The sequence below is a fragment of the Poecilia mexicana genome, unplaced genomic scaffold, assembly GCF_051168715.1.
Source record: "Poecilia mexicana isolate PSO_F unplaced genomic scaffold, ASM5116871v1 scaffold_3, whole genome shotgun sequence".
Lineage (NCBI taxonomy): Eukaryota > Metazoa > Chordata > Actinopteri > Cyprinodontiformes > Poeciliidae > Poecilia > Poecilia mexicana.
The window spans coordinates 27,868,429-27,887,889 of NW_028263372.1; the positions used below are offsets into that span (position 1 = coordinate 27,868,429).

At 40.0% G+C, this 19,461-nt stretch overlaps 1 protein-coding gene across 1 annotated transcript in view; it reads left to right on the top strand.

Annotated features, from left to right (window-relative positions):
• LOC106920161 (insulin-like growth factor 1 receptor) overlaps positions 1–19,461 on the top strand; it is a 48,252-nt gene that overhangs the window by 23,209 nt on the left and 5,582 nt on the right. The window contains exons 3-20 of the mRNA XM_014991018.2: positions 6,751–7,054; positions 7,585–7,721; positions 8,141–8,285; positions 10,880–11,088; positions 11,315–11,441; positions 11,630–11,865; positions 12,963–13,130; positions 13,205–13,406; positions 14,693–14,997; positions 15,124–15,257; positions 15,572–15,731; positions 15,835–15,931; positions 16,537–16,607; positions 16,680–16,909; positions 16,998–17,105; positions 17,533–17,695; positions 18,577–18,706; positions 18,844–18,978. Coding sequence (XP_014846504.2) covers positions 6,751–7,054; positions 7,585–7,721; positions 8,141–8,285; positions 10,880–11,088; positions 11,315–11,441; positions 11,630–11,865; positions 12,963–13,130; positions 13,205–13,406; positions 14,693–14,997; positions 15,124–15,257; positions 15,572–15,731; positions 15,835–15,931; positions 16,537–16,607; positions 16,680–16,909; positions 16,998–17,105; positions 17,533–17,695; positions 18,577–18,706; positions 18,844–18,978 — 3,061 coding nt within the window. The remainder of the gene's footprint in view (positions 1–6,750; positions 7,055–7,584; positions 7,722–8,140; positions 8,286–10,879; positions 11,089–11,314; positions 11,442–11,629; positions 11,866–12,962; positions 13,131–13,204; positions 13,407–14,692; positions 14,998–15,123; positions 15,258–15,571; positions 15,732–15,834; positions 15,932–16,536; positions 16,608–16,679; positions 16,910–16,997; positions 17,106–17,532; positions 17,696–18,576; positions 18,707–18,843; positions 18,979–19,461) is intronic.

Genomic DNA, 19,461 nt, shown 5'->3' on the forward strand with positions numbered 1-19,461 from the left:
GAACCGAGTGTCCAACTGGGGGGAAAAAAAAGAAAAAAGAAAAACTAAGCTGGCAATAAAGTTAATAGATTTAGTAGAGGATATGGCCAGTCGCAGCTGTGTACGGCGCATTGACCAACTTAGATTGGTCAATGCGCCAATCTAAGTTTGCGCCAACTCTCTTTTGATATCTTTTTTGATATCAAAAGAAACAAACGGGAGAGCTAATCAGATTTTGTATTGGTCAATTTTTTTTATCATGTTTGTCTAAAATTAGGCAAATAAAATCAAAAGTAAATTGGGAGTTTTAATGTTTAATGGGAGTGTTTAAATGTTTAATGGGAGTGTTTAAAGTCCCACAAGCCCTTCCCTCTTGTGGGAGTTTTAAGCTAGGAACTAGCGCTGCAGTAGCACCACTTTTTCTGCACCAGAGCTGCTGGTAGTACTGCCAGTTCAAGGTTTGAACACATCCCCACAGTCAGTAACATTTGTGAGTGTAAGATCTAGAAGTAGCTCTGTTTTTTGGGGTCCTTGTTGAATTTTAGCTTTTTATAGCTGCATTTTATGCCTCTTGCTTCAAATAAATAACTCCTTGTGGTTAAACTATAAGACACTTGAGAAGTCATTTGTATGAATAATAACAACACTATACAGCAGATTTGTTTTTCACTTGCAACCATCCAAATGCTTTGCAAGTTTTTAGAAACTATAAAGAAAAACTTGATTAAGTAATTAGCAAACTGCCTTGGAAACATTGCCAAAGTTTCCCGATGAGATCACATTACCAAAAATGATTCTGGGAAGCACGGTGTAATTTTGGCACGATGTCTGTTTATGTTAAGAAATATAGCAATTTGGATTGTTCACGGATGCTGGAGATCCAAACACAAACACTTTCCTGATTGATGCCTGCTTATTTTCTGTTGTCTGTATTGCTGAAAGCACTTTGTGTGGAGTCTGTCTTGTCAGACTTGGCTGGATGGCGGTTTGTGTCTTGCATTTCCCCTGATGAAATGGCCAGTTTGTTGCGATGTCTGTTTTCCTATAGGTATGCGTCGCAAACAGGACAGTTGAGGTCAATCGTGTTATGTTGCTAATGAATCCAGACCCATGTGCTCATTTGAATTGGCCTGCAGACACCACTCACACAAACAAACACACTTCTGGTAGACTTTTTCTTGAATGACTGAGTCCGTGAGCGACACTCCACACAGACTCACAGTCTGGCCAAAACAGATCATGCTTTGTGTAAGGCTATGAACACAGTTGAGTTTTCAGTATATTATCAAGTTTCTTTTCTGTACTGGAACACTTTATTTCCCAATACAGCTTGAGAACTGGGGGACACTGGGATGACATTGAAGTATAAAAAGTTGGGAAAAAGCTGTTGTAGATTCTGGAAACCTCAGTTATTTTTAGCTTGTTATGCTGCAATGCTCTAGTCTATTTGTTTTTGTTAGTAATTGGATATCTTTATTGCTTTAAAATTCAAACTTTTCTAGTTATAGCTTTACTTACAGCTGTCTATAACCACAGGTATCCTGATTGTAGGTAAAGATGTGAATGAAAGACTAAGTAAGAAGTAATGCACGAGTAAATCCTCAGTAAACCAAAAAGGATTTATTTTTGTTCATTATATCACCAAAACCTAAACATTTTCAAAAATATACAATAATGTACATTTGTTAATAATCTGAGGAACAAGTTTTCTTTAGTCTAAAGAAAGTAGCAACACCTTTTTTCAGAAATGCACAGATCAGGAAAATGTCCCATTCCGCATTTCTAATTTGCCAAGGATTTTAGAGTTAAACTTACATCACAGTTATTGCCGTATTGTGTTTTCTTTATTACCTGGGAAAATAACCAATACATAAGCATTGTTGACTTGACCAGAAGATTTCTTACAAATGAGAAGTCCGTGTGTAACTTTCTGTTATTCAAACCACTGGACTGGAGGTTAGTTTGGCTTGAACGAAGGAAAATAAAACACTCTATCAATGTTTTTGAATCGACTGTGCTCTCATCTGTCTAGACATCTGCTCTCGTCTGTTTTTGTGTATTCTACACTACCAAAGCCTGGATTGTCATAATAGGAATGTTGTTCCTGCGTGGGGCATGCCTTATCACACCCAGGGACAAGTGCTGAAAAACGTGGATTAGGAAACAGACGGGTTTTACATTCTGAACTTTTACAGGCAGGTCAAACGTCAGTTTTGATGAATAAACCAGCAGGATATTTACTGTAAACAACCACTGTGAAGATCTTTTTTTTGTTGTTTGTTTTATGTGTTCCACATTTTTTGAGCCAAGTGTCGACTGGAAAAGATCTGTTTTGATGCAAAAGCCCAGACATTTTCCTGCCACTTGGCTGTTGACTTCTTGTATTTTTCCAGCCAGTTCGTCTTGTTGTTTTAATGCAATGCGTTTATCTTTTAGCTCACAACTGGTATCTCTATCACACACCCTGAGAGTTTGATGTTAAACGAATGGATAGGAGAGACTTTTTAAGCTCTCTTCATTGATGCAACTTTTAAATAGCCATTACTACAGCAGAGCTTTAGTGTCTGAAACTTTAGCACGCTGCTATAACTACATGCAAATATGGTATATTTATGATGGTAGCTTGCCCTGTGTATTAACCTCAAGGCAAGGGTTAACTAGGCTCAATAAGCCACTATTATGCTTTGACAACTGATCGCCTAAGACATTGCTTTGTCATCAGTTTCTAAGCGCAGGTATGACTCAACTTATTCTTGCCGAAGATGTTTACATATGGAGCAGTTTACTTAGGCTCTAGGTTAATTTTATCTAGATTGCAGAGTAACCCAGATTTATTGCATCAATAAAATAACGTGTTAAGTTGGTGTTATAACTTTGCAAGTTTTACATTTGAATAAAGGCTTATTTTTTTCCAAATACTGGTCTATTACTGCTCTATTACTGTTTCCTTTTAAGTGAACATTAATTAAACAAATCCTGCACCATGGAGTATCAATAAAATTATATTGAAACTGTAACATTCTTTAACCATCAGTAGGTGATCATTGTCTTTTTAGTTCTTGATCCAGAAATGTTGAACAATAAAAGGCTCTTGAGGTTAAAAATGTGGTGAACATGATTTGAATATTGTGCATTTATGCGACACGTGTGCTTTATAAGTCTAAATCTTTTAGGGTCCCGGTTAGCGAAGGTCATAGAAACAAAGACAAAATAATAGGATTAGAAGGTTATTATTAAACTGCCACATTACACACATTCCTTGTGGATTAGCACTGATAGTAGTCATACCCTCAAACTAACAGAAACGTTTTCAACAGAATGTGAAGCACAGTCTGTTCCTTTGCAAATTAAATAACCTAAGTTGAACATATGTTTTGGCCTATGTCATGCATCTTCTACTTTTATTCATTAAAATATAGCACTTTCACACCTAATTCTGAGTATTTTCTTTTATTAAGCTGGGGATTTTTTCGACGGTTAGTGGAAGTGCTTACCTCACCAGAATGGAGTCCAGTAGACCAAGCTCCATAAACACAGGGACAATCTGCTGTCTGGTAACTTTCCACAGTTCATGCTGTGGGTATCTCCTATTTTAAAACCCGATTCTTAGTACTAGTTTTATGTATTTATATATTTGTATTTGTTGAGGTAAAGTGGAAGTTGTAAGACAGGTGAACAGAAGAGGGAAAGAAATGGTTCACAGCAACCATGAGTATCCATTTGAAACAAAAATAAAAGTCAGACAAATCACATCCACTGAAAAGAAAACATTGTCATGAATTGTAATGTTGGTGTCTTACACCATCTAAAGAAGTCGAGAAAAGTATTGAATTTTTTTTTATCATGTCCCCAGTCTGGATAAAATGTAAAAATAAAAAATAAAAGTATCATTTAATATTCAAAAATAACTCAGTTACCAGAGATTATAACTTCTTGTTCCAAAATGTAAAAATTGTCCACTGTACTGCTTTCTCTCAAATCAGATTTTTACACTCAATCTGTGGTTAAAAACCCCCCATTAAAACTATTTATTTATTTATTTATTTTTTGCAAATAAACGCTTCAAATAATCTGGTACGTACTTTAGCCTGATTTGACAAATCTAAGTGATGTAGATTTTCAACAGACTTGAACTAACCCAGATGCCTTAAAGATCTTTGAAATATTTATTTACCATACTGCCAAATTGGAAGACAACTACAATTTTTTTTTTATTTGATAAATTTGAATTCTGTTATCTTATCAAAAATATATTGGAGAATTTTAAAATCTGAGTCTGCAATAAAATTTGGATCATAAAACAACTTCTTGTGCTAAAATGGTACAGAAAGAGAGCATATAAATTTATTTCATTTCTCATGTGAGCATTGATAGACTTGTATCCTAAAAGACTTTTATTATTTATTTCATCACAGTAAATACAGTAAAATTTTGTGATGAAATACAAAGTTTTCAGATCAGAGACCCCTTAAAATCCCAGCTCCATCTTCTCCATTTCACACATCCTTGGCCTTTTATTTTGGGGCTACCTCAGAAAGTCCAACCCACGTCCCATTGGACTGATCAGGGTGTTCAAACCCTCCCATACAGCTGCTACAGCGTCATGCCCAGAAAATTTAAAGACTGCAGTACTTGTCGAAAGTGCGTGGCAGTGTAGCAAGGAGGATAAAAGCTGGAACTCATTATTTTTAAGGCGTCCGGTGGAAGGCTGTTGTACACTGCTGCGTACTCCGTGACCCATCCACGTCTCTCCGACCTTCACCATCAGTCAGGGTTGTACTTAGGAGGGCAACAGACTGGCTGCTCAGGCCTGCAACAAACTTCACTCAGGGATTCAGCATAGCTCTCTCTGTGGGGCCGAGGCTTTGCTTTGTAATAAATGACACCTTTCTGCCAGCCATTGCCTCATCAGAAGAGGTCAGAGGATGAGATGGAGTCCCGGGTTGGAAAGTGGAGGGGGGTGGGGGGTTGTTTCAGGGAAAGAACACTCTGTGCCAGAAAATGCAGCACTGGCTTCCTCCTGCTGAGCACAAACAGCCCCTGAATGGTTGGTGAGACCATGCAGTCTGGAGGTTCTGATTGGTTTCAGAGTCAGTCAGGAGGAGGGGCTGAGGATCATCCCCTCACAAAGAAAGACAGTATTTCTAAATATAAATCATGGCAAAATCTATAGCAAATAGATGTATTTTAATGCTTCCATTTGGTTCTCAACTGCTTCGAAAAACAGCCTAAGCACTTAAAAAAAAAAAACCCCACTAATGAATAAATTGAGATTTTTTTGGTGTCTAGAAAATGAGCCGTTTCATACATCTCCCGATTGCCGAGTGACAATTGACAGGCAACACCAGCTATGTCACCTAGCAACCCAAGCAAAGCTCCAGCATTGTTTGGTCAGCTAGTTGTACAGATGTGTGCTCTGTACAATGGCTGCTGGAAAAAAGACTTTACCATTCAGAAACCACTTGCTGCATTCTTGTTGGTTGAGCAGGGCGCGATCCTTCTGCTTTTCAAAGATGCGTGGTTGTGTAATTGCACATCTGTTTGCAGCCATTTTCACGTGTGATGGTAAACTTTGAGTTGGGGGTGGGGGGATGTGGCCAGTAAAAGCTTATTTGGATTGAAAGTGACAGGAGGCCCTAAAACAGCTCCTTTGAAAGGAGCTCATGTTAGGCAGAACAGAGCGGACTGAAATCTCATTATCTAAGAATGAGTTTGTGCTCAAAATGTAATGAACATGTTTTGTATGACCAATACACTTATCCTAACATGTTCAAGGAAGTATAATAGGCCACCTTTAAAGTTAACTTTTGCTCTAAATTACAGTTTTACACTAAGATGATAATCTAGAGCATTATAAGTAAGTTAGGAAAGGTTGTTTTTTTTTCTGACTGTTGTTTGTTGCAAATATAACTGGCTCAATTGATCTTCATTCATTAACCAACAAAATCCTTGATTTTCCATATTGCATTTTATGTTTGGATATAACCGACATCATGTTCGTATAATTTACCCAACTCCTTCATTTGTTTTAAATAAGTCATAGTGAGTAAAACTACACACGTTAACAGGAGGCAGCAGCGTGCGTCATATCTCGTTTGTAGACTTTATTTTGTTTGAAAGACTTGATGGAGGCAGGAAGTTGTAACCACCGTTCTATCATGCAACAGCATCCTTTAAGCATCAGTTCCTACAAACTTCCCTTTGTTTAGTTTGTGTTTAAACACAGCTTGTGGCTGACCTAAAAAAATGACAATAAAAAACGACGGCTTATTAGTTCTTCCAGTTTTTTTCCACTCTTTGATATGCTTCTTCCTTGCTTTATAGCTCACAGAACTGACAGACTAACAAACAGGAATAACGTCATGCTGTAATTCACTTTAATTAGCTGTTAGCTTGTCTTTATGACAGACAATCATAGCTGACCTGCGAGGAGTTTGAGCAGGACAGCTTATGTTTCGGCTTTTATGTTGAGCCTCTTTACTGACTGATATTAGAGATGAGTGAACCCCTCATGTATGTGTTAACGTTTAAAGGGCAGTTTTAGATTTTGTTTCCCTGTAAGTCCTTCATGTTTTTATTTAAACATGGTGAGCATTTACATCTGCCAATGCTTCATTTTGTGTGCCTTATTAGTTCACCTGCCATCAATTATAATGTCCCTTTGATTTTATTTATTTATTTTTTTCAAAGGGACATGTTCATGCAGAGAAGGTTTTTCTTAATAATTAAATATTCCTCCCTCTCTCTGTACTTTTTTTTTTTTTACTTCAGAGTGTCCTGAAAAGTGTGGAAGGCGAGTGTGCACAGCTGACGGCGAGTGCTGCCATCCTCAGTGTCTGGGCAGCTGCTCGCTTCCGGGCGACGACACTGCATGCGCCGCATGTGTGCACTACTACCACAACGGCAGATGTGTGGCTGACTGCCCTCCAGGCACATACAGGTTCGAGGGCTGGCGTTGCATCAGTGCTGACTTTTGCTCTAAAGTGCACCTTCCAGACTTCGACATCTTCGTCATCCACGGGGGAGAATGTATGCCTGACTGTCCGTCTGGGTACACGCGATCCACACCTGACAGGTAAACTCAAGTTAAACCCGAAGTATAGTCTTTCACAATTTGTCACGTTGTAGCCACAAACTTATATATTTTATTTTTTTTTATTTTGGTGGATTTTAAGTATATGCAGTACAGAACACAAATGTATCATAAATAAATGAAAAAAGTAAAATCTTTCTTCCACTTTTAGTCACTCTGTTACGTAATACTTTGTTACAAAAAATATATTTTGTTGCGATTTCAGCTACAAGGTTTCCTCTTTACCAACTTTATGAATCTAGTAGCTAATTTATTTTTACCCGTTCTTCATAATCTAGCTGTAACTAAATATTTTTGAAAGACACACTACGGGCTATAATTTCCCCTGAAAAGGGTTTTTCTTCACGTTAGTTTCCTAAGGTTTCAGTGTCTGTGACCTTCGGTGAAGTCGGAACAAAAAAAAAAAAATCTTAAGTGAGCAGAAATAATGAGAGCTTTGGAGACTGCCAAAGTGTGTAGTGATGGTGTACATTTACCACCTTTCCCTTTTTACCTGGCTGTGTAACCCTCAGCATGTCGTGCACCGCCTGCGATGGCCTGTGCGATAAAGTTTGTGACGGGAAGGTCATCGACTCTGTGGATGCTGCTCAGTCTCTCAAAGGCTGCACTGTTATCAAGGGCGACCTGCAAATCACCATCCGCAGAGGCCGTAAGTACTGCAGCACCACACTTCATTTATTTTTACTTTAAGGGTTGATGTAAAAGTTATTGTTGAGTTTAAACAGTATACACCAAAGAGATTTTCTACTTTTCAGTATAGGGAAGTTGGTTGAGAAGTTTCTAAACTGGGAATCCTTTTTGAATCAATTTATGCATCTCAAAAAAAGCTCTGTTTATTTTTTTTAAGTTTGGAGGGAAGAATAGGTTTAGTTTCTTGAATTGTTCTGCTAATTACTGAATAAGCTGCTGCTATATTCACCTGGCATAACAGAACAGAATTAGAAGCAAGTGTTGCTTTACTGTGCAATGACTGAAGTCTGAGATGCACATCCAGTCTGTAAATAAGTGGAAAATGTCCTAAAACCTCTCTGTGTACGTGCATGTGTGTGTGTATGTGTGTGTTTTCAGATAACATGGTGGCAGAGCTGGAGAGTTTCACAGGTTTGATCCAGAGGGTGACTGGTTATGTCCGGATCAGACATTCACACACCCTGAGCTCACTGGCGTTCCTCCGAAGTCTGAGATACATCGATGGAGAAAGCCTTCATGAAGAGTAGGACCACTCAACATACACTTAATCAAACCAGCAGAACTTTGATTTTTTTTTTTTTTACCCAATAGCTTACATTTCTCATTTATTTGTTGGGAGTGGTCTGATCATTTTTTCTATCAGTTTGTTTTAGTCATTTTAATCTTTTGTCTGTCTGGTATATATAGATGGACAGCTGTCTAAAGACTTAGATTGCATGTTTTTATTACTTAGTTTTTAATTAATTGTTTTTTGTAATTGATATCAGTTATTCTGTTACCGTACACAACTCTGGCACTTTCAATATACAAACACAAATAAGAAACTGACATCATGTAAAAAAAAAAACTGTTAGGATTCCTTAATTTGATTGAATGTACATCTTGCTAGATGTACTGAACGATTATGCATAGAGTCTTCAGCCATTTTGGAAACACGAGTGGAAACCAGAATACCTTTTCTCACATTCTTCTGTAAATAGCATATCCTGAATATGGTAGAGACCCAGTTGAGGGCCACAAGTGGTTCAGAGATGGTTCAGCTGCAGAAACTTCTGAATTTATAGGTGAAGTTACAAGATTTCCACTGTAAGCAGTAATACAACTATATTTATTGAACCTGTCCAATTGCAGTTTTGCTAATTACTACTCGACAACCTTTGAGTACTTCTCTAGTTACTGTGGAACAAACTAGAATAATTCTCTTGATCATCTGATTTTTAATGGCACACTCAGTGATTGGGCATAACTTTTTCACCGCTTGCCTAATAGCACTTTGCTCCCCCTTATCCTATAAAAACAACCCTGACCTGTCGAGACATGGTCTCCACTAGATCCTTGAAGGTAAGCTGTGGTATCTGGCACCAGGATGTTAGCAAGCAAATCCTTTAATTCCTCTAAGTTAGGTGGCTTCTCCTTGGAAATGTTTGTCCGGCATATTCCACAGATGCTTGATTGGATTAAGATCTGGGAAAGTCGGAGGGAAAGTCAAAGTGTTGTGCTTCTCAAAGCATTCCTAACCCGTTCTTTCTTTTTCCTTTTTGGCTACTGAAAAAGCAAACAGCCATATGAAAATATAATTTTCATGAAATGAAACAATATTTAGAAATGATTTCATAATTATTTTCGGAGTCTGACTAGATCTGCAATAATTAGTAATTGATTGATTTATCATATTGGAAATAATTAGTGATGCAAATAACCAAATAATTCAGTTCCTTTTTTAAATAAGGAAACAAACTTTTCATTGGCTAAAATGCAACAACGTAGTGAATTTGAACTAGGCAAGTTAAAACTATGCCACTTGAGGGGCATAGTTTTATTTCCAAATAAGTTTTTATCTTAAATGCAAAATGTCTATATATTGTTTTGACCAGTTTTGGCTTAGTTACTGCTCTGACTATGTTTTGCGAGCCTACTGTAACTCATCCTTTTTTTGAGCCTGTATACTAGAGTTATCTCTTAATCTATTGCTAAATTAGTTGACGATTATTTCAAGTCATCACGATAATCATTTCAGCCCTAATTCTGATTTATATCCTTCACAGCTTGATTGAAATACTGGCATTTTTCAGAAAGAAATGTAAGAGAGGAACACAAAGCGAAACACAAAATTGTATCTGATGATGTGGCTGTGGTTTCTCATTTTAAGCTCAGGAGAAAACTGGAGGAAATATGGCGCAGTAGTGACATTGCCAAGAACTGGTTGTTCTTTAAAAATTCAAACAATAAGAAGAAAACGGAAACATTAGAGATGTAGTACATGTCACAGCACTGGGCTCGGGAACAGAGAGGCAAGACGGAAGCCTTTAATTACAAATAAAAATATCCAAGCCCTTATAAATTGTGGGAAAAAAATAATTTTAAGGTCTCTCAAATGCTTGTAATGTTGTGGTCTGAGTAAATGAAGGTTGAACCTTTTGGCCATAATTCCGTTTAGCAGAAACACGGCACCAGACTTAGAGAAGCATCATGTTTAAGACACTTTTTCTTAAGCTGGATTTGTCTTTACCCAAGTGAATCTCTGGTCCACTTGTTTAGTCATCACAATTTGATCCAAACTCACTCAAATCCTTCACTTCTCTGCTTGCAGGACAGAGTTTGAAGGCAGAATTTTCACTTGTTCCTAGTAGTCAACCAACAGTCAACTAACAAGTGCTGTGAGTGTGTTATTCACTTTGCGTGGCGGTAGTCGTACTGTTTTGCCTGATTGTACAGTCTACACAGTCCTTGAATGCAGCATAATCTCCAGCAGTGCCTGGAAAGGTTCTTAAGGTCGTGGTGAGGCCTTCACCCCTCCTTCATCTGTTTGTCTTTTGAGTTCACTGGAGTCTAACTGTCCCAAGGTCCACATTACACTCATTCCTTGATGTTTGGATGTTACCCAGTGATTCATAAATTCCTATCTGGTTTAATAAAATGACTTACTAGGTGATTTTGTCTGTTTGCAATAAACTTCCAACTTAAAAACAGGTCTATTTGAAGAGTTAAAAAAAGAAAAAAAAAAAGGAGAGAGTTTGCTTTCAGTCTGGCATGATTCATTACAAACACAAATTTAGAGTGAAGCACCGTGTTACTGAATCGCATTCCCTATCTTGTTTATCTGGTTTGTCCCTCCAGCATGTATGCCTTCTCAGCATTCGACAACCAGCAGCTCCAGTACCTTTGGGACTGGAAGCAGCACAACCTGACCATAAAAGCGGGCAAGCTGTTCTTCCGAGCCAACCCGAAGCTGTGTACGTCCGAGATCCGCAAGATGTGGGAAAAGACGGGCGTCCTGGGCCGCTTTGAAGAGAGGGACTTCCGAAACAATGGCGACAGAGCCAGCTGTAAGAGTCGAAACGAACCTCCGTCCAAAAGCCACAAACATTTAAATTGCTATGTCCAGTTTACTCTAGTTTAGGAGCAGTTTGCAAACACCTCCTATGTACTCATTCCCCCCTCTGCACCATATGTCAGGGTTTAGAGCGACGTACTCTTTGCACGACTAATTGCAGCTTACTTTAGATTGAAGTACTTTCGGTGAGCTTGCCTTACTATTTGCTGCCCTCTTAGGTGAAAGCACCATCCTGCAGTTTACATCCAACACCACCAGCGACAAGAGGATCAAGCTGACATGGCAGCGCTACCGACCTCCTGACTACAGAGACCTCATCAGCTTTATAGTCTACTACAAGGAGGCGTGAGTTACTCACTGCTGTTTTAATCTAACTCGAAGTACGACTCGGTGGAGGAAAAAAAAACAAAAGCTGAACAAACCCGTTTTGATTTGGTGCTAGAGCAAATGTCTCATTCTTCTCTGGATATGTTGAATTTCTGCCGCTTTGGGCAATTAACTGAAGATTACAAATTGACCAATCCTCTTTGTAGGCCGTTCCAGAACATCACAGAGTTTGAAGGGCAGGACGGTTGCGGTTCCAACAGCTGGAACATGGTGGACGTGGAACTGAGGCCAGATAAGGAAAAGGACCCCGGGGTTCTTCTTTCCGGCCTGAAACCCTGGACGCAATACGCCATCTTTGTCAAAGCTATCACCCTCATGGTGGAAGACAAACACATGCCCGGCGCCAAGAGCAAAGTGGTCTACATCCGCACCAGCCCTGCTGGTAGGAACGATGATTTCATACCTTTTTATACCCAATCATTAGGTTTGCGAGGAATGTATGTCTGTATTTTTAGTCAATTGGAGCCAAATTGATACCTTAATGAAAGAGATGAATTACAAAATTTGCAAAAAGTAAAAATCGTAAAAACTAGAGCATTGGCACTGAAACAATAATATTTTTGCTCTGATTGCCTTCAGTTCATCTCCGTTGGTGTCTCAGATTTTTTTTTACTACAGTTTCCCTCCACTTAACTTTCCATACATGGTCATGACATTTCAATATAGAAACCGCCTGTTTTATTGATCTTGTGTCACTACTTGATCTGTGAGAAGCTGTATTTCACGTTTTTGTTATCTATAAGCCGTATTCATTAAAATACACAGTATTATGATATTCTAATTTACTGAGATCCATATTATTTCTGTTATTCCACACTCTTGTATGGCACGCCAGTGTAACTGGATACCCTCTCATTTCTTTTAGGCTTCATTTCTTTCATTTTCTTTGAGCGATTACTGCCCTCTGGTGACTCCCAGACTGCACTACAACCTAATCTTGAGCCATTTTCACGTCAATTAACACCCAGAGAGCGTAGTTATGACAATAGGCAGCTAACAGTCCTAATCATATAATTGCGATGCCCTAAAGCCTAGCCTAAAACTGAATCTACCTGGGATTAGATGTAACAGTACAACAAATCATCACAACTTGCAGATCAGCCCATTTCTTGTTCTCACCTGAAAAAAAAAAAAAACTTCTGCAGAGGGTAAACAGATATTCTTTTTTGCGTGGGATTTTTTATTTTTTATGTTTTTAGAGACATTACGGCTTCTTGTCAGAAACTTATTCAAACACATTTTCGGAGATGAGTGAAGGATCTTTGAAATAAACACAGCTGCAACTCAAAGGCAATGAGCAGCATATTGATTTACAGAACTGTAATTCAATTAGATGAGACAGAGGACTGCATAAAATAAATCCAGCTGCAGTGTAAAGGCATAGCAGCGCTGTGATGTCAGAGAAACACAGCTGCCCTGGCAGCCTGCAAGGAGAGCGCTTTCCCTACAGTTCCTCAAGTTGTGCTTTTCTTCTTTCAGCGCCCTCCATGCCTCAGGATGTGCGGGCCTACTCTAACTCCTCCACGCAGCTGATGGTCCGCTGGTCGCCCCCCGTCTCACCCAACGGAAATCAGACTTACTACTGGGTGAAGTGGCAGAAACAAGCTGAAGACAAGGAACTGTACCAGCATAACTACTGCTCCAAAGGTAGCCGTTTACCGTAAGGCTTTCTGCTGAAGGCAGCTCGATGGGACACTCATTCTTCTCCCTCCTCCCATCAGAGCTAAAGATCCCCATTAGGATTGCTGCCACTGGAGACAAAGAGGAGGATACAAAACCCACTAAACCAGATCCTGATGGAGCAGATAAAGGTCCTTGCTGCCCCTGCCCCAAATCGCCTGAAGCCCTGGAGGCTGAAGCTGCCGATGCCTCCTACCGAAAAGTCTTTGAAAACTTCCTACACAACACCATTTTTACACCGAGGTAACCTACTTATGTTGTGATGTGACTGTAGAGCGGTTTTAACTTGATTTATTTTTTTTTTACTGTTCTGGAATAAATTTTGGCTCCTGTCAGAGTTCAGGATTGCAGCATTCCACTTTGAACCAAAAAAAAACATCTGCAACACATTATTGCTCTCGGCCTCCACACACAAACATACACACGTCTCAGTCCAGTTGATGTAAATTAGCTCTCCGTATGCTCGGCATAAACAGACGGAAGAGTTGGACGCGTCTGCTTCTGAAGATCAACATCAGGTGACTCTGAAGACACCTTTTCCTGTTTAGTTCTTCTCAAGGAAACCGTGTGTTCCAGCTATGGAAATCACATCATCTCTGGTTTTTAGTTATTTATTTGAATTTTTTTGTTTAAGTTTTTCCCTTAAAGAGGAAAAACTAATGGGATTGAAGCTTGAAGTTTCCCCACTACTTAAAGAAAAAAAAAAAAAAAAATCCTTCAACCTTTTTTCATAGATAATGATAATTTCTAACCTATTGACCCAAATAACATAAAGTAAACCAGGCTTGGTATGTAGAGATGCAGCAGTCAGAGTTTTTTTTTTTTTTTTGGGGCCAGATTTCCAATCACCAATTTTTGCGACGTGAACAACAACTTTACTTCTCATTTCTGGATGAATTGAAAAGTCATCCACCTTTATGATAAAATGTTTACGATAAAACAACAAAGACTTTCTCCAAATATTACGCCTCTCTGCATCGATCAAAGTTTGAAAAATTCAGCAGGTAGTGAGAGTGATCACATAAAAAATAATCTATTTTACTTTCTCTTTTACCAGCAGCTTATGACTCGCTACTCTTTTATGTTTGTGCACACAAAATATTAAAATTCAACGTGTTACAGGACATCAATTTTTCTTTCTGCTTCAGAATGCACTCACGTACAACAACTAACTTAATATTGGGGAGAAAATCCTCTGGTTTGCTATTATGGTAAAAATAATTCATTCATTTGCTGTAACACGGCTTTTAGCAGCTGTTCTACTGTATGTCATTAAAGGGGCGGTGTTATGTATTTTCCAGGCACACAATGCCATTTTATAGCACAATCAGGGAACAAAATTACCTATAAAGCATTTGATATATAAATGCTTTATGTATCAAATATGACTTGAAAGAAATTTGACTTTGCATCATAGCAGCAACTGACACCTTCAAATTGGTAGTAACACATACCCACTTAGTTTAATGTCACTCTTGCTGTCAGTAAACGTAAACTGTGCTTTCCTTCTCTATTATTTCCGCCTCCAGGCCTCCAGATCGGCGTCGCAGAGATCTTTTTGGCGTCGCCAACTCCACCCGTTCTCGCCGCTTCCATCTTTACGCCAACAGCACTGCGATTCCCCCCCCTCAGGGCGGCGGCAACGGCAGCGTCCCTGACCCAGAGCCAACCGAACAAGAGTACGAGGTCATGGATGACAAGGTGACCAACCACGAGCTGCAGATAACCGGCCTGGAGCCTTTCAGAGTTTACCGCATCGACATCCACGCCTGCAACAGGCAGGTTCAGCAGTGCAGCGCGGCCGAGTTCGTCTTCTCCAGGACCAAGCCAGCAGGTCAGAACTTTGAACGGTCGTGAACACCATGGCAGTGTCTGACTGGAACTTTTGTACTGGTTTAGTTCTGCCGGAATACTCAAGACGTGGTAAAATCAAGATTATCCTCTGCATTTCATTCTCCAGAAAAGGCTGATGACATCCCAGGCCCGGTGAGCTGGGAGGGCCATGAGGACTGGGTGTTCCTGCGCTGGCCGGAGCCCAGCCAGCCCAATGGTCTCATCCTCATGTACGAGATCAAGTTCAAACTGGCTTCAGAGGTAGGTCAACATCTATGACGGTTTAAGTAAACAGCTAGTTGCTGTGTATTTAATGTCAAAAAAATATTTACACTCTACTCCAAAATCAATAGAAACATTTTTGCACGTCTCCACTCGTATTGTTATAGATTATTTTTTATATCTGGTGATGAGCTTCTCTTTGCCATCACCCTGATCTTTAGCTCTTTCTCCATCAGATTGAAGTTGAGTCGCAGGCCGGACTGCTCCATTAATAAAACGTCCTATTAGAAGAAACATGTTGGCATCATTATACTACTTTAAACCGTGTTTCCGTTTCTGTTTGTGTTTGTCAGGCCGAGAAGCACGAGTGTGTTTCTAGACAGCTCTATCGTAACCAGCAAGGCGTTCGCCTGACTAACCTCAGTCCTGGAAACTACTCGGTCAGGGTGAGAGCCACATCACTGGCTGGCAATGGCTCCTGGACCCCCACCCTGAATCTCTATGTTTCTGAAAGTAAGAAAAACAGTCTTGCTTTTTTTTTTTGTTTTGTTTCTTTCAAAAATAAATATGTAAGAGACCTTAGCAGTCAGTTTCATCAAAGTGTTCATGTCAACAGGTTCTGAAAGCGTCTTCGCTATGATCTTTGTTCCAATCTTGACCATCGTCCTAATCTGCGCTTTGGTGTCGGTGCTGGTGGTCTTCAACAGGAAAAGGTGTTTTTACATCAATTATTTTAGATATGACAAGTCAAAATTTGTTTGTTTTTCCCCAATGTTTTGCAGTTCCTTTGTGGCAAAAACAAAGAAAAAAAATATTGTACTGTAGTTGAGTCAGGCCAGACTGAAGCCAAAGGAATTTCTCCTTTGGCTGCATTTTGTGTTCGTAGCTTTAGATTTTGTTTTACTTCTGTTTTCAGTAACCGCACATTAACATTTTTTTCTTTGTCAAGAAAAGGCCGGTTCATACGTTGCTTTTAAATCGTATTCATGTCCCTGAAAGTTCTTCATGTCACTTTGCAAAACTGTCCTTCAAAAAAGAAGCCAGTTGAGACAAATGCACCAGGCTGAAGATTTTTGTCATTCAGGTTTTTGTAGTGTTTGAACACTTCCATCAAGGTCGTTTAAATTATTCATGCGATTTCATTGATTTATTGCGACAGACCTAATCTAGAGCATAAAATCTCAATACGATACATTAATGTTTGTGATTACAAACTATGAAAGTCTTTAAGAGAGATGTGCACTTTTTAAAGGCATTGTACTTAGTAGAATAGGAGATACATTGTGAACTTCTAAAACCAACTCTTGTTTTCTCCCAGGAACAGCGATCGGCTCGGGAACGGAGTCCTGTATGCCTCTGTCAACCCCGAGTACTTCAGCGCAGCAGAAAGTAAGTGACGTTTGTGTGCTGGACGTCCATCATTGTAGACTTTTGCTAACGGAAAACAATTTTCTTTTAAAGTGTATGTCCCAGATGAGTGGGAGGTGGCCCGGGAGAAGATTTCCCTCTGCCGGGAGCTCGGCCAGGGGTCATTCGGGATGGTATACGAGGGCGTGGCCAAGGGCGTGGTCAAAGACGAACCGGAGATCCTCGTTGCTGTAAAGACTGTAAACGAGTCGGCCAGCATGAGGGAGCGGATCGAGTTTCTCAACGAAGCTTCTGTTATGAAGGAGTTCAATTGCCATCATGTGGTGCGCACAAACAACACCTTAGGATGCTGTAGAGATGTCAGGAAAGTGAGTTTGAAATTGCAACTTGTTTTGGGGGTTTTTTGTGCAGGTGCGTCTTCTTGGTGTGGTCTCCCAAGGCCAGCCCACCCTGGTCATTATGGAGCTGATGACCAGAGGAGACCTGAAGAGTTACCTGCGCTCCCTGCGTCCCAAAGAGGTAGCACAGCTGCACAGAAATATTGATTCTGTTTAATTCAAAAATAGTGCTGCAAGTTGTTTTTATTCAACAAAGTCATTCAGTAAAGAGAGAGCCAATCCGCATCAATCACCGAGGGATTTCAGTTTGAACAAACAGCCTGCAGGTCATTTGGTCCAGGCATCTTTACCACAGACTCTGGAAGGATTTGGATTGTCATAACGGCATTTCTTTATGCAATCCCACATTGCTTCCATGATGTTTCAATAAGAGCTTTGCATGAAACACTCTTATTGTCACGTAGCACTCCCTCAACCTGTTGATAGTTTTGAATGCATGTTTAGATTCCTGCTGCTGCGTCCCTGAACGATTTACGGACAAGCGGAATTCTACCATAAAAGATTCTTTTAACCCTCTGATGGATTTGCCGCCTGTTTCTTGTCTGCAGCAACAGGTTTCCAGCCTGTCTCTCCCGCCGCTGAAAAAAATGCTTCAGATGGCGGGACAGATCGCGGATGGCATGGCTTACCTCAACGCCAACAAGTTTGTCCATCGAGATCTGGCCGCAAGAAACTGCATGGTGGCTGAAGACTTCACCGTAAAGATCGGAGGTATATATCACTGCCTGAAGTGGATTAAATCGTGACTTTTCTCAAAATCAAGCGTGCTTATTGGCACCATGTTTTGTTTTTCCATCATATTACAATTTTTCTCCACCTTTCTGTTATATTATCCTCACCTTTATAGCACATCAGTAATTTTTGGATGAAAAGTTGATGCTGCTCCATCATACAGCTCAGCTAAATGAGGTGAAACTAAAGGAAGTTGCACTGGAGTGTTTATATTTCTAAACAGAACCACACAAAGGGAATGCTCCATCTTTCACTAAACTCTGCTTGGACTGTTCCTCCTTCCCGTTCTGGCATGGCCCTGCCATCTTTGTTTTTGTATCTGGCGCCGCTTAATAAGTGGCGCCCTCTTCTGGACAGCGGCCAAACAACAACACAGAAAGAATATCTAGTTGTTTGTATCCCTACATTGAAACTTTTATATCATCGTCATCAACATGCGCTCATCCCCATCCAGTTCTTGCCTCTCTTATGAGTCTGAGCTGATGCTTTCAGGTTTATTTATTCTGTGAGAGAACTGCGTGACCTCTTAGCCTGAAAGCATCTAGACCACTGCAGTTACTGCTGCGCACTTCAATTTTAAAAGCTTTCGTGGTTTTAAATGTCTGTAAAACTTGCATGGAATCTTCTCCAAAGGATTATGGTTAATTCAATACTATTTCTAGGACTATAATCTGACTAAAGAATGCCTTCCTGTCCTAAATGGAGCCACTCGACAGACAGTAATTACAGCAAGAATGCAAAAGGAAATTTGCTCAATATTTACTCGTTAAAATCGTGTTTTTTCTAATGCCTTAGGATTTTCTAATTGGACGCAATCTTCCTCTTTTTGCTTAACTGTGTCCTCTTCTATTTCTCTGCAGATTTTGGCATGACCAGAGACATCTATGAGACCGATTACTATCGTAAAGGTGGTAAAGGTCTGCTCCCTGTCCGCTGGATGTCACCAGAGTCTCTGAAGGACGGTGTTTTCACCACCAACTCGGACGTCTGGTAAGCAGGCGCGCGCAAACCCACATGGAGACGTCGTTCTCTGCACACGGCGCTTCAGAAAAATATCCTTCGGACTCCGTAATGAAAGACAGACTCACCAACCTTCACAGCCCTTTCTACCGTTTTCATCTGTGCAGGTCATTCGGGGTTGTTTTGTGGGAGATAGCCACTCTGGCAGAGCAGCCTTACCAGGGTCTGTCCAACGAGCAAGTCCTTCGCTTTGTAATGGAGGGAGGACTGCTGGAGAAACCACAGAACTGTCCAGACATGCTGTAAGACACCACACACACACCACCCTGCACAATTGCCTATTATGCTCCCATATACTTGTCTCTCTGTTTACCATGTTTCCCTTTACTCTGCCGTCTAATTATAAGTGACTACCAGCTACTCCCACCGTGCAGCAGTGCCGCTTGTGGCCTGTGAGATTTCTAAACAGCAGTGCTCACTGCAGTCTGTTTTACATTGTGCGTTTTTGTGTGCTTTGAAGTGTTTGTCTCTAATATGAAACAGGCCAAATATGATTCCACATCAAACAGCTTGCAAGCATGAAGGACAAATTTGGCCACCAGTGAGAAAATTCCAGAGACACCAAGTCATAGACTTGTTTTCTCCTGCATGAAGCGTTTTAGAATAGCGGTTGATGTCTTGCTATTTAAATGTCATGTAGTTTGGTGACTTTGCAACCGATTTTGACAAAAAAAAACTTTGGTATACGTTTTACCAAAAAGCAAATACTTCATCTTTTATCACAT